The 25,926-nt window shown below is 48.2% G+C and overlaps 2 protein-coding genes across 6 annotated transcripts in view; both read left to right on the forward strand.

Annotated features, from left to right (window-relative positions):
• The window catches only part of CBFB (core-binding factor subunit beta), a 43,148-nt gene extending 36,735 nt beyond the window's left edge, over positions 1 to 6,413 (forward strand). For both annotated transcript variants that reach the window (XM_055726738.1, XM_055726737.1), the window contains exon 6: positions 4,063 to 6,413. In XM_055726738.1, the coding sequence (XP_055582713.1) occupies positions 4,063 to 4,085 (23 nt within the window). In that variant the 3' untranslated portion in view covers positions 4,086 to 6,413. The remainder of the gene's footprint in view (positions 1 to 4,062) is intronic.
• A 12,427-nt stretch (positions 6,414 to 18,840) lies between these two features.
• Positions 18,841 to 25,926, forward strand: part of PHAF1 (phagosome assembly factor 1) — a 37,789-nt gene continuing 30,703 nt past the window's right edge. For 2 of the 4 annotated variants that reach the window (XR_008735108.1, XM_055726624.1), the window contains exons 1-3: positions 18,842 to 18,935; positions 19,341 to 19,468; positions 24,509 to 24,591. Coding sequence is in view for 2 of the 4 variants with exons in the window: in XM_055726624.1 (XP_055582599.1) it covers positions 19,405 to 19,468; positions 24,509 to 24,591 (147 nt within the window). In the remaining 2 variants the exon portion in view is untranslated. The other 2 variants (XR_008735109.1, XM_055726625.1) reach the window with 2 other exon arrangements.

Here is a 25,926-nt window from a genome sequence, read left to right on the forward strand (position 1 = left end):
AATATTTTTTTTGCCAAATACGTTCCTGCAATTCTTTCAGTCGGTCATCATACAATCTCCAGCGTTGGAGGTTTTAAATGGCTTGTGGCCAGTTATAATTCCTTCCGTATTGCAGAAGATTTGCATGGCTTCATGTGCTGAAAGCTGAGTGCGAAGTATTTTTGGGTATTGAAACTCCCTGTGTGTCCATCACATTAACTATTCAATTTCAGGATATTTGGAAGAAAACTGGCAGTGTTGGTTAAAATACATCCATTTTTAGGAAAATAACAACTGTAGTGGGATCTGTGTACTATTTACAGGTTTTATTCTTGCAAGCAAATACTTGTTATCCTTTCACTAAATAGCAGACGAATAATGTTCAGAGTAGTGCTTCAAACTTCACATGAGCATTTGACTGAAAAATGAAATATGCTGAGATAAGATGTATAACTACTGTTTTCTCATGACTCGTATGTGACTCATGGCAGAGTATTCCATTTTCCAATGGCAAAGATAGATGCATCTTTCTTAATTGAAGCAAGTCTCCTTAATCTTTGAGAAGCTGAGCTCATTATTCACTGAGAGCAATTCTGATGCTTCTGCACGGCGTCATAAAACATGCACTTCAGAAATTACAGCAAATACTGCAATTCAGAGGATTGATTAGCTGTGCTGGGACTATGGGACCCCATATCGACACAATTCTGGAAATTCCCATTTTACATTTATAAAAGGGAACTTTTGGCTTCCTGTAATAGGCAGAGGAGAACTACCAGATACTACCATACTGGTAGTCACACTCCTCCTGCAAGTGAGCATTAAGGATCTTGTGGCATTTCTTATGAAAGTTATATTTTGTCTGTTGTCAGTAGACAAAAATATCACCCCATGCCTGATGATCTACAGTGTGCTGGCTGTGTACATACAAGGTGATTTCACTGGTCCTTTACTAGTGTGCTTTATTTTTTAGATGCATACATAGATGTTGCTTTTCCTTTTTTTTTTCCAGCACATAAAGCACAGTAGTAGTTGCTACATACTGCGGACATGCCGCCTTGGCAGGGCGGTGACTGATAGAATAAGTGCATTTCATGTGTACGTGTTCTTGCATGGTACTATAGCGCAAGTAAAGGAGGGTGTCTCAGTGAGACGGAGCTGTTGTTCCAACATGTTGCAGTTGCTTGTGTAAATCCCCACTTACTGAAATGCAAAATTACACCTTTATCCCACATATACTAGTGTAAGATATTGTAATGACTGCTTTTGGTACATTTTAGGGTAATTTGTCATGCCTTCTGCATATCACTTGAAAGGGAAAATCTGGTAGTTGTTCAGTAGTGGCTTCTGCAAACTCTACAAGTAGCAATGAGGTCACGAATCATGTGAATTCTTTCATATGTTTTGAAAGAAAAGGCCACTTTAGGCAAAGCATAAATGCAACCATATGCCCATATCTTGGAGTCCTCACTGAAACTTGACAATAAAATTGCTGTGCATGTGATTTGTTTTCTGAAGAAACTGTTGCTTTTAAAGCAGTAGTATAGCAGCAATTAACTTGCTGTTTTTTTCTAATTAAGTGTAAAAATGTTTATCAAGTACAAAATTGTTAACTAAACTGGTATAAGTAAGAGTTCGGTGATTCTTAAAGACAGTGCACGTCTTCGTTTCCTTTTAGAAGAAAGAGGCAGCAGTTAAAACTAGAATAAATCTTGTTACAGTCTGTTCAATATGAGAAAAGTGTGCAAAGTGGAACTGTTAATCTTAGTACAACTCTTAAATTAGCGTGGAAGTATCTACTTAAACTTGTTGAACAACCGTTTTATATAAAATCTCTACAGCAGTTTGCTTATTTGCTGAAGAAAAAAAAAGGGGGAAAAAAAAATCTGTGGGCTTTTCCACAGCGATCTAGGTGGCCGAAGCTCAATGATTTGGCCATTGGAAATAATGTGAAAATCTCAATTAAATGCCATCTCCCAATATTCTGCATCTCAACAAAGAGGGCAGTTTGCAAAAGTTGCTTCAGGGGCTGAAAGGAGTGCGTTCTTAAGCACTTAAAAATCTGCAGCACTGTACGTGATTAGGGCTGTTTGTTTTAATGCGATTCCTCAGAAAGATTACTGAGAAATCTGTGGGTTTGCGTACCAGCAGTGATGTCAGTTGTCATGTTCAGAGTTCTTCTGCATGTAGGAAAAGCAGATTGTTTCTTTCAGAGTGTGGCCAGTGCAGACGGAACAGAGCAAGAAGATCATCTCAATATCTAAAATGCAACCAACAACAGTACTGGGTGCATAAACGTGTAGTAGGTAGCAGTTGTGATCTTTAAAATAGCGAGGGTGATTCCAAAACAATAACGGCAATATGACCGCTGAAGAAAGTGCAAGAGGGAATTGTCTTCTCTAGAAACATGCTGATTACTAGAGGGATTTATGGAATGAAGAACTCTATTGGAACGGGATCTTTGCACATGAAAGGAAAACATAGCTTTACATTGTATTTAAATAAGAGAAGGAAGCAACAGTTCTGTGTTTGGGTGAAGCCAACCAGTTGCACTGGGAACATAAAATTAGGCAGACAAGAAGAATGGCAGATCAGGGAGGAAGAGTTGAAGAGAGAAAAGTCTGTAAATTAGAGGAAATGGTGTTGGCAGTGCATGCCAGAGGGTTTGGGAGCTGCAGACTCTGCTGGCTGGCTGTTTCACACCGGAGCGAGCAAGCAGCACGCCGTAAGCTGGGGGAGCTGCTGCACGGGCGGGAAGGCTTCCTCTGTGTCAGTAAGTGTTGAGTCAGAAGAGCCCAGGGAACACCTAAGAGCAGCGCTCACATTGCTGTTAGTCACGATATAAAGTACTTGTATTGTTCAGTGTGACCGTGTAAACGTGCTAACTGCTTAAACTCCCATGTTTCGGTGGTACAACTGCATGCACCAAGTCTGTTCCCGCCTCGTTCAACAAAATAAGAGAAGCCTTTCAAAGGAGGGAAGCGGTCACTTGTTTTGCATTTTTTGGAGAGGTTTTTTGTTGTTTTTTCTGTGGTTTTTTTTTTTTTTTTTTTTTGAAGCCCTGAAATAACCTGTGGCAGGTTATTGCAGCTGGTGAAACTAATGGAGCAAATAATGCTTTTGTGGTGCTGCCTTCCACCAGCTGAGAATGCAGCCCTGATGCTGTTTGGGTCATGTGGTGGTTCCAGGCCAAGCTGCCAGCTATTCAGGCTATAAACATGTAATAAAAGTATAGATACTAAAATGTCTTAGATGTTCCCAGAATTAAAATATTGCTTTAAAATTTAAGTATATCAAAGTTTTAAAGTATTTACCTGCAGCATTTGTGCGTGCTACTTGAAGGCAGCCTGCATGCGTGTGGGTAGAGAAAGTAGATGGCAATGTCGGTTACTGTGAGTGGTATTACTACGATTGACCGTTCTTAATTTCCTCTTTAAAATGCTGTCAATTCAAACTGTTTTAACAGAATCATTTATTTAAAGGAGAACATATGTTACTTTTTTTTTTAATACAGGGGTGCGGTCATAAGTACCAGAGTTTTCTCAGTTTTGTATTATTGCTAACTTTACAGGTGCAGAAAAAAAAAGTATGCTGCAGTAAACCCCCCAGCTTTTAAGAAGTGTTAAAATGTATGTCAATCTATAGATTAAATTGTGCTAGTGTGTTGTTACAAGTCTCTGTATTCCAGAAAAAACCTAAAGTAAACGTTTCCCACAAAAATACTGGAGGGAGACTTGCTCGGCAATGACGTACCGTACTCTGCCATCCTGCGTTGTAGCCTTTCTCCCCCAGATCTCAGTCCTGAAAACATTTACAGGAAAGGTTAACAGAAGGGAATTTCACAGGAAAGAAAATGTGTTTTGGAAGAAGAGATGCAAAATTGTTGCCTAACTGTTCTGGAAGTCTCTTGCTTCCAAATGATTTTGATGTTAAAAATGAACACATTGGTTACTGCTTGAAACATAAAGTTTCTGTCTTAGAATTTGTTGTGGTCTTAATCATGTTAATACACTGAATAAATTAACTAAACTGATAACTTCCAAATAATTTTTTTTGGTCCTAAATATGTGTTTATTAACACAGGCAAGAAGACAGCAAGACCCTAGTCCTGGATCTAATCTAGGAAGTGGCGACGATCTCAAACTACGTTAATCAACTGCAGCAGGCGTACCATGGGTCTGCACACATGCATTGCTCCTACTTGGCAAAGGATTTAATAAAAGACCAGAAACTGTGATAACTGGGTATACTATGGTCTGTTTCCTGACCTGCGGCAGTCAAAATCACCATGAACTGCCATGGTTTGCACTATGTTTATGTTACAATACCTGCATTTCCCATTTTAAGCATGTAGCCAGTGGCAATTTGAAATTTCGTTTTTCTATGCAAACTTATTTTTGTTGGCACTATTTTAGTGAAATGGAAACTTATGCAGCTATAAAACCATTTTTCTCAACTGTAATAAAAATTGTCACTTAAAAAATAGGTCAAGATATTACAGATTTAGATTTTTTTTTTGTTTTGGGTTTTTTGGTTTGTTTGGGTTTTTTGGTTTTTTTTTCTGTTGTTGTTGTTTTTTGTTTTTTTTTTTTTTTTTTAATATAAACTGCTGGAAGCCAATGCATTCCAAGCTTAGTTTTTTTAATATGGGCTTTTGGAATTTTGATTGTCCTTATTGTGCTCCTGCTTTAATTTAGCTACGCATTCTTATCTATCTTTCAGTTTTCTTTTTCCTAAATTTGCAAGACCTTAAAACTGCTGACATTATTTTGCATTATTTCCAGGCTAAACCCAGTGAATCAGAGCTGTTGGGATCAGTTTTCAAACTTTGTGGGTTTGTAAACGTTTACAGTTGCAGTATTCTTTTAACTGCTAACAATTCGTTGGTTCCACTTTTTAAATTACAAAATTTTAAAATGTATATTTTCATGCTTTAATGCATTCTGCCCCAGTATCTGTCTTAGATTTTATTCTGTCTCAAGTGAGTTTGGGTGGTTATTATACCCCTGTATATAGTACTTTACTGAAACTCATAGGAAGTCGCAGGCTGGCTTCTGTTTTATTCAGGGATTTTTTTAAATAGTTCTTAAAAGGGATACTGCAACTCTACAATCAGATTCAACAGCATGTTAAACTGGGAACAAAAGTGATCAGCTGCCGAGGTGATATGTATTAAATGATGTTTAAGATAGCTGCTTTAAGTATATTTTATATCTTAGGCTTTTTGTAAAGTTGTGCTGAACGGTAAAAAGTCGAGATGAGGTGGTGTGCAGAAAATCTTGTACTGTGCATAGGACACTTCTAGTAAATCTTATGCAAATTGAGACTACATTGCAGTATATATTGCATTTTCTAACAGGGTAAGATTTGGGATGAGTTAATCTGTGTGAATTAGCTTGTTTGATTTTGGGGTGATGGTGAATGGACTTGTTCCAAATTTTTCATTGCATCCAGTATTTGAAGAAAACGGATTGGAAATGTGGTGTCATTTGGCTCTGTTAAAATGTGGTGCTTCCTGTACAGCCTGATTAATTGAAATGTCACTTAAATACCTTTTTGAAAGGGATGATCTGACTTCAGTACTTTAAGAATTATTTTGAAGGTAGAAACTCTGTATGGTTAGAACAGTTAAATCTTTATTAAATTCTATAATTACGATAATTACATTCCTCATTAATGGCAGAACAATTGATGCAAAAGAGGTCTTGCAAAAATGTAAGCAGATGTCAATGTGAAGGAGAATCTTTGTATGTTAATAATATGAATATTTAACATTCACTTAAAAATGTCAATAACTGTAAACTGTGAGAATGTCATCAAATAGAAATATTTTGATACTTCAATTTAAATGTGATTCACCTGAAAGATAACCTTTTTCACTCTGTGGCCACGTATTCTTCTCGCTCTTCTTCCCCCAAAGAAATAATTTTTCTAAAGTGTTTCTGCAATGAGTTATTTAAGGGACACACGCATGCATCCGCACGCATCCCTAGCCTTGGATCTTCTCTGCCATCTGTGTATTTTTGATGGAATAGTCTGAAGGTTTATTTTAAAAGGTTTTCCTAATGTTTCAGACGGTGGTTTTAAACCAGAAGTACACAGGAAATTATGCTATCAGATATTAACGTTGCTATCTTTGTGTAAATACTGAACTTTCCCTATCATCATTTAGCATTCTGCTGCTTTTGATATCTTAATGCTGGCATTAAGATCACGAGCCCTTACCCTCTGCTGGTTAGCGCAGACTTTTTAAAGTGCATTTTAAGTTATTGATGCAATTTGATATTTTTCATAATTTCTATTTAAACTGAAGTTGCATCATCTTTCTTGAATTCATCTCCTGTAAGAGTTGCCTTAAGCTACAGGATTGCTTTTGCTACTTTTTGTGTTGTATGTTTAACTTTCATAATAAACTTCTGTGTAGTGAAAAACGAGTCGCCGTGCCCTTATTTCTGCCGTCCCCCTAGGACGCCCCGCGTGTTGGTGGCCGGACTTGCCAACCTGTGGCCGGTGCAGCGCTGCCTTGGTGGCCGTGGCTGAAGCAACAGTGACATCCAGCGGTCACTGCACCGGCTCGTCCCCGTGCTTTGGGCACTGTCGGGGCGTATGCGCGGCTCCCTCCAAACCTTTCATATGGCATATGCTGGGGAAATGTGGATTTTGCTGCCCTAAAGGTCCTGGGTTTTTTTATATATATCTGATATGCCCTCTTTGCTCCGAAAGCCTACATCCAAGTGACCCTAAGGAATTTTTATTGTCGGGTTGTAACAGTTGTGCACGCTTACGGAAGAGCGTTGTTGACACATTTTTACAGCAGCTGTTAAACCTTGCTAATCATGCTGTTTTGGATGAGGAGGAAAACAACCTATTTTTCCCTGTTTCCTGAATTTCATCATACAATGTGGGGAAAATATGAATTATACGTGCTGCACCTGAAAACCTGTTCTGAAGCTGCTGCAACTTCAGGGGTGTACCTTCAACTATCTGATGTTGGGTGGTGGTGATGTGCTGAAATCCTGCAGAGGATCCGTTCCTTAATAACTCGAGACTGCTTTGGAATTGTTTACGTGCAAAAGGACAAAGTATAACCTTGTGTCGTACTTTTAAAATCCGACTGTGCCTAATAAAACCGGCATTGACTGTGACCTGTGGTGCTTCTGAAGGTGCTTGGGATGGGGAGGGAGGTGGCTTTGAAGGCAGACATAAATGACAAACGGTGTGGCTCTGACTCCGTGTTCCCGACGGCAGACGGTGTCTGTCAGCTGCTGTGGGCTCTGCCATCAAAGCAGCGCATTTTGAAAGGCACCTTTAAAGAGCAGTTAGTAAAGCCATTTAGGTAACTCCTCGGTTTACCCCCAAGTTCATGGAATGATCCACTTTTCTGCCCAAGGTGTATCGCAACTGGATGAGTCCCTTATTCATAAAGCTTTTCTTGAGCAGAGGCACCTGAAGGACAGAGGTGCCTTGTCCCCTGACTCCTCCTCGCCTGAGTTTGCCTCCCGCGTGTGGGAATAGCAGAGGGAATCAAAACCTGCCTGCAGGAGGCACCTCCAGCAGAAGAGGATCTGGAAAACTGTACAGCCCTTGCCCTTGGCGTGGCTCGGGAGTGGCCGTGTCCAGCTGGGGAGCGAAAGGCCACTGGAAACGCTGGGGCTTACTGGAGATGGAGATGGACGTCGGTGACCGGGAGCCCCAGCGGAGCAGGTGGGGTATGGTCACTTCTGGGCTGGTTTTTAACCTCCTGCAGTTACACGGCCTCTAACCTGAGAGAATCCAGAGCATGAACCGTTCAATCGTTTTGGTGAAGTTTCCAAAACCTGCACAATCGGGCTTCCTGGTCTCTCCTGAAGGGAACAGCAGCCACCAGCTGTCCTGGCCCCTTTGGGAAGCAGAGAACTATGAAAATGGAGCTGTGGGTGAAAACAGTGGCTTTTCTGTCCCTGCGGGTCCGTGGGGTTTTGGCTGACAATAAGCCTTGCTCAGGTACGGGCTGGGAAGTGGGAAGTTAAGAGAACGAGACGTGGGTTTGAAGAACTCCAAAACTCATGGCCTGACAGGATCTTGGGAGGACTTCTGTGTGGTTTTTCTTTCGGTTTGGGGTTTTTTTGGCGTTTTTTTGGTTTTTTTTTTTTTGGTCCACCATTAGGTCAGGACTCTATTACAGATATATTTAGGAATCTATCCTGTCTGCGTAGAAACAGGACCGATTTCTGTAAAGTTAGATTATTTTGTTACTACATTTCCAATGCAAATAAGAGAATGACAAAAATGGCTACAAGGATGAGAACTGCAGTGAGAAGTTACAGCAGAGCGAGCGTTTGCATCGGCAACATTTCTCATAACTCATTTGCCTGACATCCTGTCTTCACGCTGCCACAAAATGTAAATCCCGGTACATGCATATTCATCAGCTGCTGCCTGGCTGGGAGCAGGGCTTAAGTAACTTTATTAAATAGCTGTCTCGATTACGGGTCGAGAGAAGTGAATTTCCAGCGTTGCTTGGGCTCAGGCAGGGAGCAGAGGGGAGGCAGGAAGGCAGCAGAGCCCAGCGCTCCGCTGCTGTCACCCTGCCGGGGGTGCCCGGGGAAAAATCGGGTCCCTGCCGGAGGGGAAGAGGTGGGAGAGGGGAAACTGTGCTTCTTGCTCGGGCTGCCCCACGGCTCGCCGCAGCTGGTGGGACCTTGGCTGAGCTGCTGCCGTGCCCGCAGCCCCCATGGCGAGTGGGGGGTGTTTTCCAGCCTGTCCGACTTGCTGAGGGTGTCTTGGTAGACGCAGGGTTCCCCGGTGCGCCGCTTTCCCTCCTTCCGCAGCCTGTAATTCTCTGGTTTTACAGAACTGGTCGCCCTTTGCAGTCCTCTCTCTTCCCCATAGCAGGTGATGGGTTAGCTTGAAAACAGAAAAAAAATAGAGCTGGGGAAAGGTTTGCATGCAAAAGCTCTTGTCTTTTCCAGCTGTTAGCTGCCAGTTTGCTGGGCAAGCCTGTCCCCCTGTCCCCGTGAGCCCTGCCAGCGTGCATCCCCATCCCCGGCCCTTTCAGCTTTCGCTGTTCCTACCGCGCAAAAATCCAGCAAAGTACAGCTGCTGGATAAAGCTGCTGGATAAAGAAATAGGAGCAGCATAGGAGAACTAGAACTTTTTGGCTGCTGAATGCACCCAGCCTCAACAGCATCTCCTGTGAGCGTGCTGTTACCGAAGCACAGGGCTGGGGGGATTGCTGCTGCTGCTGCTGCTGCTGCCGGGATCCTGCGGGAGTATTTCGGGCTTTGGCCCTTCGCAGCAGTGATGCAGACTGCGGCTCTTCAGGCTGTGCTCCCTGGGAGGTCCCAGAAGAGCGGGGGGCAGTGCGGGGCAGGTAAGTCGGTGCATGGAAGGAGCCATGTGCGGGTGGGTTTAGCTGCAGAGGCTGGGCAGTAGGGCTTTGCCTCCAGGGGTGAGCAGGGACCCAAGCATATCAGCTTGGAAGAGAAAACAGGGGTGGGCAGGAGGGAAGTGGGACCCGCCGGGCAGGCATTCCTGACACCCACCGCTTCCTTCAAGCCTAGCGGGTACCGTTGCATTTGCCCTCGCTTCAGGCTGGCCAAAGTGGTTGTGGCTCTTGGCTTGGGTCTTGAGCAGAAGCGGGGACACGTGGTACCGAGGGCTCACAGCTAGTGCTGGGTGCCAACCACTGGCTTTGTTCTAGGCTATGGATTTGGAGAGAGAAGGAAGAGGGTTATCCTTCTGCCCAGGCTAGGATGCCACCATCTGAAGCCCCCGCATCCTGCCTGAGCCCGTTTTCTGGCCCACCTGCCGCCTCTGCCTTTGGCTGGAGAGACGACCCCGTGTCCCTCCTCCCCTCCTTGCTGCGGCGGCGCCGAGCCCTTTGCAGAGCTGCATTTCAGTCTTGTTCACAATCATATATTATATCATACAGCCCCCCAGGAGATGGGTCCTGGGGGTGACCGGCGCTCACCCCAGCAGCTGGTGCTTGAGCGGGCACTGACAGGGACACATCCCTGCTGGCTGCCCCGGCTCCTCTGGGGTGGCTGGGCGTGCAGTGGCATGGGGTGGCCAGGAGCACTGAACGTCCTGCCAAGGCTCGTTCCTGGCTTCTTCACTCAACTTGATCATTTTAACCCAGAGATGCGAGACCTGGCTGGGGTTTGGTGCTGCCTTGGCACAGTGGGCTGCTGCTGGATGTACGGCTGCGAGTGTCCCTTCTGTGCATTGCGCTTGCTTCTGCAGGATGTGACGATGCCTCTTCCAAGATCCCGCCTGTCTTGATATTGAAACTGGCCCTTAATGAGGGCCTTGGTCCGCATATCCACTGCCTCAGCCCTCTCCCATGGCAAGCTGTTGCTCTGCATCCCCCGTTCCTGAGCGCATGGAGCTGCACAGGGAGTGATGTCCCGGTGAAACCCCGGGAGTTCTCAGCTCAGAGGAGAGCAGAGAGGTCAGTGGGGCAAGTGTGGATTCCCTGCTAGGTTGCAAACAAAGCCACGGGGGGAACAACTCTTATCAGAAGACTAGTCTTAAGAAGCAGGTGGCTCTATCCAGAAACACCAGACTAACCATCACCTCTGAGCCCGGAAGGGAGCTGAGCACCACGCTGCCCAGAATGACATGTCGCCTACCCAGAAAGAGCACCAGGTCCCCTCGGGCCCCGCTGAGAGCTGAGCAGCCCTGTGCTTCACAGCCCTGTGCCCCCTCTCCCTGGTGGCCCCTGCCATGGGGCAGTGCTGCAGTGGGACACCTGCTCTAGAGGTGGGATGCTGCAGCCCCCTGCTCAGTACCATCCTGCTCCTCGGTGGCCTTCCCTGGTGCCACAGAGTGCTGGGGCATGCTTCCTCGGTGCCCCAGGGTGCTGGGGCATCCTTCCCCCGTGCTCTGGCTGTTGCCTGCGCCTTGCCCGCAGCCGCTCAGGTAGCCTACCCCGGGAGCTGTGTGCCCACAGCTGCCCCAGCCCAGAAGGGGAGGGTATCTGAGGATGCTCAGCCCTGCATGCTGTGGTCCCCAGCTCCAGGTCATTTGCTCTGGCTGCGTGTGAGGACTGGGGGCCAGGATGAGGAAGGAAGGGGGGGAAGGTGGTGTTGCATGCACAGACTGCTCCTGAGCTGCCTAGCACTTGCCTTCTGCTTGGCCCAGAGCTGCTGCTGCTGCTGAGAAGCCCCCGAGCCCCTTCCTGGCAGTGACAGCCCTGGCCCGGAGCCACTGGGCGGATGCTCTCACACAGCAGAGAAGACAGATCCTCTTTTTGGTTCTGCTTTCGGTTCTGCTCTGCAGAGCACGTCTGGCCTACGACCGCCGGGACCTGGTGTCGGTGGGTCCATGGGACGTGTGACTCTCCGAAACCACCAACCCCACCGATGTGCCTTAGTCACCAGGTCCTTCAAACCCTCGGTGTCTTGCCCTCTGCTTCTGCATCCAGGGCAGGATGTGCTAGCAGGACCGTGGGGCACCACGCTGCAAAGTGGGACCAGAACAAAAGAGGGAATAAACTGGAAAGACTACCCTGTGGTCCAGGAGCGTGAAAGATGGCTGCAGAGGGGATGGGAACAGGGTGGAAAAGCAGGGTCTGCGGGGAGGACCTCGCTCCAGCTAGTCGCCTCTGGCCAGGGTGGGATGCCAGCCATCCCTTGCAGCGCTCCGGCATGGCACATGGCAGCTGGGAGCCACCGGCCATAGCAGGACCTCTTCTCCTGCCAACAAACTCGGCTCGTGCTCTGCTGTGATGAGTTCATAAGAGACTTTTAATTGTGACAGCTAGTGGGCCTTTTGAAAGCTGTCCTCGTTACTGCGCTGGTGATCTGTCACCCTTCTAAGGGGCTGCCATCACTGGGGCCAGCGCCTCTAACAGAGCAGCCACTGGTGGATGTTTCTTGCTCAGTGCGTGCTGTGCTCATCCCCTGGCACGTGGTGCGGGATCTGCCCCCCCTGCCTCTCTGAAACAATTTCTTACTCCAAAGAAAATAGCGGTGAAGGTGAGGGACCGGCTGACAGAAGTGGAGGGTCTGCACAGGGGAGCGGCGGTGTGGCTGTGGCACGCGGAGCGGAGCTCAGCTCCCTGCAAAGGGGGTGTTCAGTGTTTTACAGCTTTCTGCAGCGTGGGATGGATGCCACGGGACAGCAGCAGCAAACACAGACACTGGCTTGGGTGCAAAACCGATCCTTTGGGTGCAAGACCCTTTCTTGCTGGGGCTGGGCTGGTGTCCCCTCTAGCAGTGCCGGTGGCAGTGTAGGGTGCATGCATGTGCTCCCGCTGGCTCCCCAGAGGGCTGCAGGGCTGTTGGCTGCTGTCCCACAGCCATGAAAAACCAAAAATGGGACCGAAACTCCATAGGTAGGCTATGGGGAACACGGCCACTGCTGGCCTTGCACGGGTTCCCCAGGCAGTTTCACGTGCTGCTCCCCAAAACCCATGGAAACCCAGGGCTGCGGGGACTGGGGCTGCTCTCAAGCATCATTTAACGAAGCTCAGCCACAGGGAAGAATTTCCAGTGATGTGTGCATTGGACCAAGTAATTTCCCACTGTGAAACGAGCAGGCTGCAAAGAGGGCTGTGAGCTGTGAGCAAGGCTTAATGAGCATCTCTTGTTTGTTTTATCCGTGGCAGCCTGTGGGTGAGGTTTGAGTCACCCCCACACCGCTTGTTCGCCAACAGTCAGCGACAAACTGGGCAGCCGGAGATCTTCAGGGGCTCTGAGAGGGCTCCGTCACCCAAACCTGCTGCTCAGACCCATCTCCCTTTAAATGATGAAACCCTGAGCACTGGGGCTGGAGCAGGCTGGTGTGGGAGGCTGTCCCCTCTACCCCCCTTCTCACGTGCTTTGCCCCACGGCCCTTCCTCATCATCCACCCTGATGCTCAAACACCCCTTCTAGAAACATCTCTGGGGGTGAAACACAGCCCAGATGACAAGCCCTGCCATCTGCACAGCACTGGCTCCATAAGCCCTTGGGTTGTGGGACTCTATAGAGACTCATCTTTTTTTATATACATATAAAATGTGCTTTAAATTTGTTTGGTTTTTTTTTACAGAAATGCCGTGCTCTGCCCCAGGGTGAATTTTCCCACAAGTTTTTAAAGCAGACTTAAAAACCCCAAGTGCCTCTTCAGGCAGCAGCCGAAGGAAGGATGCAGCGGCCAGCAGCTGGCTGGAGGGACGGTCCCCTTGCACCAGCTGCCGATGCCGGTGGCTCCGTGCTGACGGATCTGGGAAGGGGCATCACCTCCGCTGGCCGCCCCTCGCCCTGGCGCATGTCCGGCTCCCTGCCCGCAGCGTGGGGAGCTGGGCTTCGCACCCTGCCCACGCCTGGCAGCACCTCCTGGGCTCAGCCGCCCTGGGAAGGAGAGAGAAACCAGTGCATCTGTTTCTAATGAAGCTGAAGCCAATTTAGATCGAGCCTTGCATGAATCAGAGCTTTTGAAATCTGTCTGGAAGGGCTGAGTTCTGCAAAACACACGTAACCGCGCCGGCCGTCGCTGCCGATGCACTTGGGCGATGCACAGGAGCGGCTGCCTTGCGGTTTAGAGCCCCTCCTGCTGCCAGCTTCTACTGCTGCTGCCTTTCCTTCTTGCAAACGCTTTGCCCTCAACATCCAGCCCTCCTCCCCGGCCCATGCCCTCTCCCCAGCCCTGTACAATGCCCTGCAAGGGGCAAGGGCCATGCTGGCTGCTCTTCTTGGTCGGTGTTTAACGTTACATCTTGGCGTCTCTGTGCGAGCGCCGGGAGCCTCCCGTTTCTGCCCATCTCTAGACACCAAGCACAGTGCAGAAACGCAGGAGAGGTTTTGTAGCTGCTGGGTGCCCGAATGTGGGATGTGGGAAGTGATGCCAGTGGCCACCATGGTCCTGATGGAGTAAAGCATGTGCCAAAGCCTTGCCGTGCTCTCCCGCCCGCACACCACCTTCTTACCCCTGGCCAGGCAAGGAACCACCTCAAAAACATTTATTTTTGATGAGCTGCAGGGCCGTGAGCCCAGCGCACCCCAGGGGGCGGCGGGATGGGGGATGCTCTCCAGGAGCTTGCAAGCCCCCAGCCCAGGGTGGATTTCTGGCTCACAACACACTGGAGACCCCTTGGGAACAGCCACCTTGTGCCCCACCGCCCCCGGGCTGCAGCACCCGCAGGCGGAGCACAATCTTTGTGCCTCCCTCGCGCCCCAGCTGGGGCTGATGCTACACGTTCTGCCCCTGTTACCCCTGGCTGCTGCTCCAGCGGGTTTCTGGGTGAGTGATTGAAAACATCCCGGCAACGCGCGCGTAGCGCAGGCAAGCGGGGAAAGTGCTGAGCAAGAGAAACCCAGAGCCAGGGATATCCCCTGGGAAGGGCCATGCTCAGCACAGCCAGCCCCCACCCCCACCCAGCTGGGACACCCACCCTGGCACCCATGGGGTGCAGGGTGCAGCATTGCTCTGCCCACGCTGGGTCCATGGGGGTTGCCCACCCCGGTGGGACCCAGTGCATCCGAACCTCTTGGTTCTGGGATAAATCCCCCTGCAAAGGGGGGATAACCCCCCTCCCCAGAGCGTCCCAGCACTTTGTGCAGCACACGAACAAAGCCCACCTTGCTCTGCAGCCAGAGGAGCTGCCAGCGCCTTTTGGAAACATTTCTAACTGCAAACCCAAGCTTTTCAGCAGGAGATACACCTCCAAAAAAAAGAAGAGCAACCTCAGAGCTTTATAGCAAGTATCTTTCCCCCAACTGAAACAGCGCTGCCAAGTCTGGGGTCTGTTTCCAGCGCATTTTCCTGGGCAGGGCAGATTTCCTTACAGATGTGATTTGTGTCGGTATTATATCTCATCGGGAGAGGGCAGCTCGCCTGCACGGCCAGCCACCGCCGCTTTTCCCCATGCATGGCTGCCACCCGCAAGCTCTGGTGTATTTTTGATCCCCACCCCCGGCAGCTTTTGCAATATTTTCCCTTTTTTCTTGACCGCTGGATTGCAAAGCCCAGCTTCTCTCCGCTAACACCTGCCTGCAGATGGGTGGAATTTACAAAAAGTCAAGTAAAAACCTGGTAATTCCCTACAGCTGCTGATCCCACCCCAAAATGTGATGGCATCGCAAGCCTTTGGTGGCAGGGAACCCGGATCGTGTCCGATGGACGTGCTCGCTGCCATTCCTTCTGTCTGAAACACGAACAGCTGAGCCAGCCTTTAATAAAAAACAACGATAATTTTTAGAAAGCTGTACATTGCTTCCTGGGACCGAACTCAGGTATTTTCCAAGAATTGCTCCATAGTCTAGAGAGTGAAAAGGATAATTTTTTTTTTTTTAAAATTTAATTTTTGCCTGTCCTGAGCACCTGCTGAAATGAAGGTGCTTTGCTCACTCTGCCCTGAAAATACCTGGTGCCACTGGCGGGGCACAGGAGGGCTCCCCCGGTCACTCTGGGGGGGATGGTTTCAGCTGCCCCCATCAGTCTCTGTTTGTGACCTTCACCAGCCCTGGCTGGAGAAAGCGCCTGGTGGGGACACGTGGGGTGACTCCATCCCCAGCATCCCCCAGGCTGCTCCCAGCCCCAAACACAACCCGCAGCACAGAGGTGTCCAGAGGGAAAAGCATCCCCACATCCACAGGCAGCCGATGGGTGCCGGCTGTGCTCAGAGCAGGATCGGTGCTGGGGGGTGCTGGGAATGCTCATACCCGCTCCCTCAGCTGTGCAAACCCCAAACAACCCCGCTGGCAGCTGGATCTCTGCCCAGGTGAGGGGAAAGCCAAGGGAGGGATGTACCCAGAGGCGACGGAGGTGACCCCGGTGGGTCCCCAGCCTGGCTGCAGAGCTGATGGTCCCCTCTGCAAGCTGCCCCCTCCCGCTGCATTTAAAGGAACTCAAAAGCAACCTTCAGGCCGCTTGCCTTGGGTGGTGCAACCCCCAGCTACGCAAGCAGAGCCTGCGGTAAGTTTTCTGCCTTCTAGCAACCCAGGATTTTTTTTTTCCCCACATGTCTTGGCTGATGGAATGAGAACTGTGCTCTGAAGGGAAGCCAGCCCCCCCCAGCAATGCAGGGGGGATGCTTTAGGAGCATGGCGGGGATCTTCCCGCACGTAGGGAAGCAGAGGGCTCAGCTCGGTGGTGGGCACGGGTGTGATGAGGTGCTCTGTCTCCGGCTGTGCCTGCCCTTGCTCTCCTTTGGGATGCTGTGGTGGGATTCCACTCCAGGACCTCGCTTCTCACCCGAGGGAGTCACTGCCCTCAGCCAAAAAACACCCACCGCTGCCACCGCACCGCTGCCCTCGCCTGCTCCCGGCAGCTTTGCTCTGCCCTCCCAGTTATTTCAGGGGTGTATTTTAAGCTCAGAGACATAGAAGGGGCTGGCACGCTCCTGAGATGACAGCCCCTTGACAATACACTGCTTATTATTTCCAAGAGCAAAGCCCTGGCACTGTGGGGCTGGGGTGGTGGGGGGTGGGCATTGCCTCCCCCGCCTGGGGTCGGGCTTTGGGGAGATGTGTGAAGGCAGGGTAGAAGAGCATCCCGAAACCCATTAGCTCAGACGTTATTTTTTTCCTCAGTTGTATTTGGCCTTTATTCTCCTTGCTTTCTAATCTCCAAACCTGCGCGGGGAATTTAGCTCATACTTTCGGAATTTTTATTCAAAGGATGATGAATTTTTTGTAACGACAGCCCAGCCTGTCACGTTCCCCGCTTTGCAGCGCAAGGCCCTCAAAGGGCATCACCGAGCACAGGTGTGAGTTGGAGAAGAGTTTCTGCAAAGACCAGCTGATCTGCATCCACCCGCTTCCCATCCGGCATCCCTACCCAAGGGATGCTCGGGTAAAAGCGGGTGCTGGGGTGTCCTTCATCTTCCGTTAAATAAATGAGCTATGCAAGATTTCTAGCTAGGCATTTCTTCCCTCAAGTACGTTCCTTATGGATGTCGCCACATATATATGTGTGTGTATGTGGGGAGTGGGAGTGCCACGGGTGGCTCAGGATGCAGGATCAGCCCGCACTCCGGGGAGCGGAGAGGCTAATTTCTTTTTTGGAGCCAATAAAGATGTGTCAGAGGGCTGGATGGAAGGGGAAAAACTGGCAGCACCTCTGTGCTTTTTCAGCATATTAAGATGTCACCGTGCTTGGATTCTAAAACCAAAAAAAGTAAGCAAGCCATGAATAATAAATAGAGCAACACGCAGCTGACTTCAAGGGAAAGCTGATTTCCCTGGGGCCCGCTCCGTGCCACAGACATTAACATCTCGCCTGCTTTGACAGCTCTGTGGCCTGAAAAGAGATGCTGAGGAATGTGGCGTTTAGAGCAGAGCCTGGCCCGGGTCCTGCTCCCAAATGGGACCGGCATTTCTTTTTTTGAATGCTTCGATTCCCCCTGCCAGCGGTGGCGTGGGCTGCCTGTGGAAGAGAGGTACGGCTGCACCTGTCGGCATCCACATCTCCTGGTTGTTGGAAGGGGTGTTGGAGCTGTAAGGGACGGCTTTTCTCGGCAGCGATGCGCACTGCCTGCCTGCGCTGGGCTGGAGGGAGCAAGGCGCGATGCTGGGCCGGGCAGAGGCAGCGGGCAGCGCTGGGAGATGCCGAGATGCTCCTTTCCCCAGCGCTGCCGGAGCGGGAAGGCACCGGCAGCAGCTCAGGCGGGAGGAAAAAGCAAATTACCCCTTTTACACCCAAAAGCTGGGGTTGCTGGAGCAGGCTGGCTCACCCTGGGCTTGATGAGGGTTGTATGTTTGCCAGTGACACCAGGAGCAATGTGATGCGAATGTGGGAAGGAGCGAAAAACCTGGCTGAAATTTTTTTTTAATTTTTTTTTTTTAAATATGAGAACCCCAAACTTTCGCGGTTAGCTGCATGAAAGGTTTTTTCAACTGGTGTTTTCCATTCCACTGTGGGCTGTTCTGTGCCATGGGGATTTTGTGTGGCGGTGCTGCCCAAGGATGGTGGGTCAAAGCCAGGAGTGAGCACCACCACCCCCAGGGATGCAGCAGAGGAGAGGGGATGAGAGATGCGTGTCACCCAAGGGGAGGTTTTTCTGCTACTACCCTCAAATAAATGTGAAAAAACCACATCTCCCCCCACCCCCTGCCCCTTCTGGAGCATTCAACTGCCAGCAGAAGGAACTGCAGCCACTTCCAAACCTGGATGCTCCCGACTTACCATCACTGGTGCAGCCCCACTCCGGTGAACACACCGCTCCACGTGAGGCTGGCACAAGTCCGTACCCTCGGGTTTTCTCATTTATTTTTAATTCTTTGCTTATGTTGGGCAATGCTCAACCTGGTGCCATTCCTCCTGGTTTGGGTTCCCGTGGTAAAACCAGGTGATGGTCTGGCGTGGGGTGCATGGGGTAGCAGCAGTATCCCAGCAGGGCTCCGTTATCCCCAGCGGCTGCGTGGGTGCCAGCTGCTTGCACCTGGGGTCTTCAGGGTCTCAGCAAAGGGTGTTCACACGTGGTGACCCCCACCCTAGGAAGATGGACTTTGGGACGGGGTGCCTGGGGGTCAGCACCCCTGTTTTCTCAAGCCACAGGTCAGAGCCAGTGGCCTCATGACTACTTTCTTCCTTACTGAGTCATTCCTGAGCTTGTTCCAGCTGCTTGGCTCGTGCCACTGACTAATTTCTCCCTAACTCTTTCCCCCAGCCTGGCCCTTCAACTGGAAAAACTGGATGCAACTGGGCTGGTTTGGGTTGGTTTGTTTTTGTTGTTTTTTTAATCCTGCAGTGCCAGGCTGCGACGCGGCATAGTTAGGGCTTGCCTTGTAGGCCTGACACGCAGCTGGCGACAAGGGACAAGGGGGCAGCAGTGGGGCTGTACCTCCCCCCGCAGGGCAAGCCCCGACCCTCCCACGGCGGGACTCGAACCCTTCATTTTGTCCTCGCCAGGCCGCCACCTTCTCCCCTCACCCACGGCCGGAGGGCGGGGCATACCTTCCTGGCCCCGCCCCCGCCCTCCGTACCGCCCCACGCGCGGGCTCGCCTGACGGCAGCTGCAAAGCACTTTTTCAGCAGCCGCAAGTGAGGTGAGTTGCAGCCCCGCAGCGCGGGGGGGAGGGGGTTATCGGCCCCCCCCCGCTCCTTTCCCCCGGCGGGTGGGGGCCGCCGCCGGTACGTCCGGGCCCGGTTCCAGTGGGGGGCGGCCGGCGGCGGCTCCTCTTCTCTTCCCTTCCGCGGGGGGGCGGGCGGGCCAGCGGCTGCCCGCGCTCGGTGGCCGGGGCGGGGGGCGCGCAGGCTGCGGGCCGTGAGGGGAGCCCCGGGGCGGGGGGGTTGTTGCGGCTCGGTGGCCGGGCTCCTCCCCTCAGCGCGGCTCTGGGGGCCCGGCCGTGCCCCAGCGCTGCCGGCCGGGGGCTGGGGGTGGCGGGAGCCCCGGGGGGCTGGGGGCGGCGGGGCCGGGCCGCAGGTTGCCAGCTTCCCTCCGCTTCCCTCAGAGGTCCGGCGCAGCGACCGGGTGACCTGCCGTGCCAGCCCGCGGCCTCCGCGCTACCTGAGCCAATGCTAGATCTGGAGGTGGTGCCCGAGCGCTCTCTGGGGAACGAGCAATGGGAGTTCACCTTGGGTAAGTGTCTGCGTGTGGCCACCGGCCCGGAGCCGCGCCTGCCGCGGCCCCCCCCCGGGAACCGGTGGGCCTGAGGTTCCTCCCAACGCTTCCAGCGAGTCGCTGGAGTGAAAGGGAGGCAGAGAGAGCCAAGGCTCGCCTTTCTCTGTCGCTAAAAATACTAATGTACGAGCTTTAAGGGTCCTCTTGTAGCGGAGGTCTCATCTTCAGCTTTTGCACGCCAAGTTGGGCTTTGTGTATCAGCTTGTATGCTTGCTTCTACTTGTCTACCTCCTTTTGCCTTGCTATCTTAGACTAGTAATTTTTTAAAAAATAACTCCTAAAAGGAAGAGGTGTGGATGTACCAATTGTCACCTGAATGCCAGTCAGGTGATACCTGCATCTTCAACTTAACATAAATGCTGTGCTTTTCTGTACAAACTCTTCAAAAATATGAGTTGAGTTTCACAATCTCTTTGTGTTGTTGCTGGGTTGCGACATTGTAATGGAGAAGGTAAACTTCGGATAGGTTTTCTCAGGGTTAGATAACACATTTCTTCCCCTAATGATTTGTATTTTTTGTTTCTCTGAGAGGTCCTTCCCTACCATTCATTGCTCTAATTACTGCAATGGAAAGAACTTTTCCCTCAGCTTATGGAAGTTTGGTAAATTTTTGATAGGTTTTCTCGGCGTTAGATAACACATATTTCTTCCCCCAATGATTTGTATTTTTTGTTTCTGAGAGGTCCTTCCCTACCATTCATTGCTCTATTTACTGCGATGGAAAGAGCTTTTCCACCCGCTGATGGAAATTTGGCTTGTGCTCAACCCAGGATACTTAAATGTACATTTGAAGCTCAGATGGTGTGGATTCCTCAGATGATCTGTGTTTTCAAGCAGATATTGATAGTCCTTAAAACTCCCAGAAAATACCGTAGCTGTTGTGTTTTCTGAGCGATTATTTGAGGTATTGGAGTTGGACTCTTTCCCTCAGTTTTCAGTCTTCGCTGTTGCTTTGTCTAAAGCACAGTCAATGGTAGTTGTAGTTTGACTAATGTAAACAGGGCTCTGCACGGCAGCTGCCTGTGTCTGCCAGAACTTGAATTACACTTCTACTTCTGCTTTTGTCACCTGTGATGGCAGGGGGACAGGCTGTTCCTTAAAAACACTGTTACGCAGCTGCCATGAGCTTGGGTCGCACCGAAGGAGTGGTGCTGTGACATGGAGTTGTTTATATGAAACCCACTGAACACAAATGCAGCTATGCTGCTGGGACTTCAGAGTCAAGTACAACTTGATGGCTACAGGGAGTGTTAGGATGGCTTTTGGAGGCTAATTATAGTATCTCAGGTCCCACCCTTTGAAATCTCAGTGATCTCCTTGTACTGCTAATACGTTTCTGTGCTCTGTGACCTTTCCTGATCCTTTAGTGCATGTATTACCTGAAAAGAAACGTGATTTTGAATTACATACCCTGACAATCCTTGTAAATAACATAGTACTGGCTTCCCCCCCCCTTCTCCTTATAAAAATAAAAAAGAGAAGAGAGAAAATGAGTTTCCTTTTCCCAAGAACCCCCTAAGAAGCCCATTAATGCAATCTCATCGTTAAAACTGTGTGTGTCCATGTGTACACAGACACACGCATGCATAGATGTGAGAGGGAGGAAACTCGCCTGCAATTCTTGGAGTAAACATAGCCACCACGTGATGTGTCTAATATATAATTAGCATGACCTGCTGGTATAGAGCAGGAGGCAGACTAGGTATTAAGATATTAACTTTGTCCTGCGCTAGTGATACTGTGTGAAAATTGCCCTTGCTTATACAGCTGGCTCCGCTGTGTTGGTGGTAGTGAGGCTGGAAGCACTGGTGTAAATGGGATTCTTGCTGCCAGTGGTATTCTGCTCATCGTTTGTGTAGATCTGCTCTTAGCAGAACTAATGGCAGTATTCCTGAACTGCTGCTGACTCTGGCGTTCAGTATTGTGCCCACAATGGAGATGACTGGGGGGAAATGCCAGGAAAATTTTTTACATGAGTTTTTGGATTCTGTTTCTGGCTCCGGTGTTGAGTCACTATGTGACCAGAGCATAAAAAATTTAACCAAGGCTGTGTTTTGTGTTCTATTAGATACCTGTGTCGTGGCACCTCTCGGGCTACATTCCTGCTGTTTTAAAGAACAATTAAATACTTATTCTGTAGTGCCTATAGCTGTATTATTAACGTTTGAAATATATAATTTCTAAGGCATACTTGCATTTCTCTTGCTTTTTATACTTTCTTTTCCTACTAAGTTTCACTTCTTTGATGTGTTATGATTCATCTTCTCTTGGTTTTTCTTGTATTCTTCTCTTTTATTCTCTCCTCTGCCTCCCTCCCCTTCAAGACACATAGTGTTAGCACAGGCTCTCGCTTCAGGCCATGTTGTTCATGACCAGTGTATGAGAGGAGTGCCTTGTGCCGCTTGTATCGCTCCAGCATTCAGAAAAGGAAAAAGTCTGTGTTATCAGAGCCCTGGCACTGGTCTTTGAGGGTGTTATTTGCCATGGCTCAGCTTGGTTGACTATCTGATGTGCTGGAAACCATGTTTGCTTCCCTGTTCCCCCTGACTGGTAAGCAGGGGAAAAAGAATTCTTTGTTTTCCTCTTTGACTGTAAAGGCTGATGAATGTTGAGGAAAAGGGGATGTTTTGTGTGCGTGTGAGAAGGGTGGAGAGAAATAACCCAGTTTCTTTACTCCTTTGGCTCCCTGCTAGTGGAGGCAAAGAGAGGATGCTGGCCGCTCCACACATGTTTCAGGTTCTGCAAACTGTTCTTGGAGAATTTAAGTTGCTCACTGTAGCTTTGCTAAGCAGCTGTGTGCAAAATCTTCTTGATTCTCAGTTACAGAAAACTGAATAAAAAAACCCAGCCCATGTCCATTTGCTTGCAGCTTGAGAAAGCTCTGAGTAAGAGAGTCACATGAGCCATCTGTTTGCACACTTACCAACCCAAGATTGCATCAGTTTACATCGGACTACAAACTGAACTTCGTGTTTGTGCACACTTTTTTTTTTTTTTAACCACATGCTTTTTTGCTGAAACCTTACCTACTTCTGGCACTTGCCATCAGCGTATAGAATCTGTCAGCTTGTTTGCTGGCTTTGCTTGAGCCTTTGCCACTTTTTTTTTTCTAAAAAAAAAAAAAAAAAAAGCTCATGGTCTTACCTCTACAAGTCTCCCAGAAATACTGACTGTGAAAATGCGGTTTATATTTTTAAATCATCTTTATTTTTTCTGGAATCATAGCTTTTACTAGGTTAAGAAATGTGAAACTTTCACAGCAGCATCTTTGATTTTAGCTTCTTGCTCTTGTTTATATTTCTGTTCCATTTAAAAAATATTATCTAATACATAATAACTGTCTCTTTTAAAATCAGCTGCTTGGACTACAAGTTGACTGCTATTTCCTAGATAACAGGAACCAGTGCTGCTTTATTGTGTGTCTCTGTGCATTTAAATTTTATTACAGTTATTAAAATAATAACTGTTCCTTTTTATTTTATATCATCTTCTGGTCTATAATTTCTAGAAAAATTTGTTTGCAGGATTATGGGCTAGTGTGAAAAACAATTTCACAGAAACAATTGTTTATGGTATTTACAAAGCGAATTACTGCAGTTCTAATCTATAAACCTGTTTTGCCAAAACTTGATTTCATAATTGCAGAAAAGCTGCAGTTTATGGGCACGACAGGTGTGTTGTTTTATGCGACAGTGAAAGTAATCGGGTTTTTTAATGTTATGCTAGTATTACATTAAAGCAGGACCTGTGATGATTTAGGCGTGTGTGCTATTTATATATGTAAATATATACGTAGACAGAGAGGCAGTTTTCTTACTTTCGTACTGTAGATAAAGTCTAAAAGGTGTTTTGGAACATGATTTATGGTCTGATAGGTGTAGCTCATAACTAAAAAAAATTGAATGCCTTAAATAAGTACTTAATAAAGTTTACTTAAAGGCGTAGGAAAACTTTCCCTAATAAAGGCAACTTTCTTATAGTTTAAAAACTAGAAATAGAAAAGAACGGGGCAAGGAATGTAAATAGAGTGCTAGATAACTAATCTAAATTGACTTGCAGTAATTAGTAGGGAAATAAAACTTCACAATTATGAGCTCATAACCTCTCTTTATAAATGCCTGCTTTCAATCCAGGAACACGGTCACATTTCTTTTGGAAAGGCAACAAAGGCTTTAAGTGTGATAAAGGATGAGATGGTGCCGTGCTATTCTTTCTGCAGAATCAGCTGTTTCATTCCACTTTCAAAAATTTATAGCTGTAAAGATAAGATATACCCCGAAGAAGGAGAAAAAAAAAAATGGGGAAAAAAAGCCCTTGAAATTGTGTTAGAGGGTGAATGACTATTAAGTGTATTACTTCAGTTGAACCAAATTGTTTAGTGTGTTTATCTTGTCTGTAAACTGAGAAGATAAAGTTCCTTCCTTGACACAAATGTGGCCGTATCAGCAGCTGATGTGTAATGTGGCCTGTTAGGTCTAAGGAGAATCATTGCTCCCTTTTAGTAGTCATATCTATCTTGTATGGCTCCTCAGCACTTTATCAAGCGTAATAAAGGGTATGCCATAAAATGTGGTCCAGGAGCCTGCTGCATGTGTGCAGGAGTGCTCCAGCCAGCTCTGGGGGAGGTTGGTACAGGCTATTTTATCAGTTACCCAATTGCTGGCCCCAAAAAGCAGGGAGTTTTGTGCACTGGTGGTAGATCTTTGCTTTTTCTGGCTGAACTTTGCTGTTTAACTTTGTAGCTAGAGATACTTTTCTTTCCTATATGCCTAGCAAAACGGGTAGATAAACAATGACTTTTCTGTTAAAAAAAGAACAAACAGGCAGGTCTGTGCTAATACCATGAGTCAGGTAGCTTTATGTGTTGATTGCCTATCTTTCTGTTGTAATGTGCTGTTTGCTCATGATAGCTGTGCTACCTCATCTGTAACCTTTCTGTTAAAAAAACACTGGTAGCTGGCCTCTAAACTGAACCAATGCAACTGTTTTTATTTACAGGAATGCCGTTGGCTCAGGCTGTAGCGATTCTTCAGAAACATTGTCGCATCATCAAAAACGTCCAGGTTCTCTACAGTGAGCAGGTGAGTGGTGCGTGATCTGGCCAGGTCAGTCACCTCATCGTATCCCAGAATCAAGGCGTTTGGGGGGTATACTGATGCTGTGTCATGCTAACCTATGTATTGAGTGAATTGTGGAGCTACTTGAAATGGAATGGCACCAAATTATTGCCACCACATCAGAGGTGTAGTTTTTGTAACAGTTTCATGTCAAGTGTAATAATCCTCAGCACAGTGCAGTGATTTAACAGGTGTCAGTTTTGTATATGCAGTGGTGGGGTAGTATTGTTTTTCCTTTAAGAAGAGAAATGTTCTGTAACGAGCTGGATAATTTAATTCTAGTCTTTTTACATTACCATTGTCAGGTGTTGCAGTATTTTTGAAGTAGTGAATCACTCATTGCTTCCTGCTTTTGTGTTTGGTTTAGCGGTGCTGAACTCCCTGAAAAGGTTTCCATGCTTTCTCTCTGGATCTGCAATCTTGTCTGCAGGAAGTGGATGCAATGATTTAAACAAGCTATAGATATTTTAATCATTCTTTGTAACAAAGTATTAAGCTCCTAATATGTTTGACTTCCATCAAAAAGCAGATGAGAAGTGAAACCTTTTTAGATCGAATAAAATGTGGTATATACTCACCTTTACTTTGAAGGAAGTGGAAGGGAAGAGGAGATGGGACAAGGGAGGATTGTGACTTCAGACGTGTATTGTGTGAAATGCACATTAATCAGAAGATACTCTGATTATCATATGTTGCAGAAGTAGATCATCATATGATAGTCATATGTTGTAGATGACAGATGTTTACATCAGGAAAAAGGCAAAGTCTGCTAGAATGTGAGTTAGAGTCAAAATAATGATTGAGGCCTCGTGCATTTGCAGTGAATACTGAATGGCTAAGGAACAAACTTGACTGGCCTTTACTGCTGGATACATATGTAATAGAGTTATTTTTTTTGTTTCACATTATGTAGATTTATGGGTTTTATGATGACTGAATTGCAAATTGAAAATCTAGCTTCTTGTACTTAATGCATGGGAGCATCTGTCTGGTGGTGAATGCATTCCTCATTATTTTTTTTTGTATGCTTTGGAGTCTTTTTCATTGTTCTTACCACAGTGCATTCCAGAATTATTTCTGGGTTTGTTAGATAAATGATGAGATTCCTGTTCCTCTCAGGTCTGTAGGATCACAGAAGGATTAGTGGTCCGGTGCTAGAAAGCAAGGTATACCGCTGCTTGGCTTTTTACGCCTCTAAAAGCTGCGTTGTGCTTCACTATGTACACTGAATTTTTATTCTGTCTGGGCGTTGGGGGGGGGGGGGGCGGTGAGGGGCATGTTAGAGCTTTTCTCCCCAAA

Source organism: Falco cherrug, chromosome 14 (genome assembly GCF_023634085.1).
Source record: "Falco cherrug isolate bFalChe1 chromosome 14, bFalChe1.pri, whole genome shotgun sequence".
Lineage (NCBI taxonomy): Eukaryota > Metazoa > Chordata > Aves > Falconiformes > Falconidae > Falco > Falco cherrug.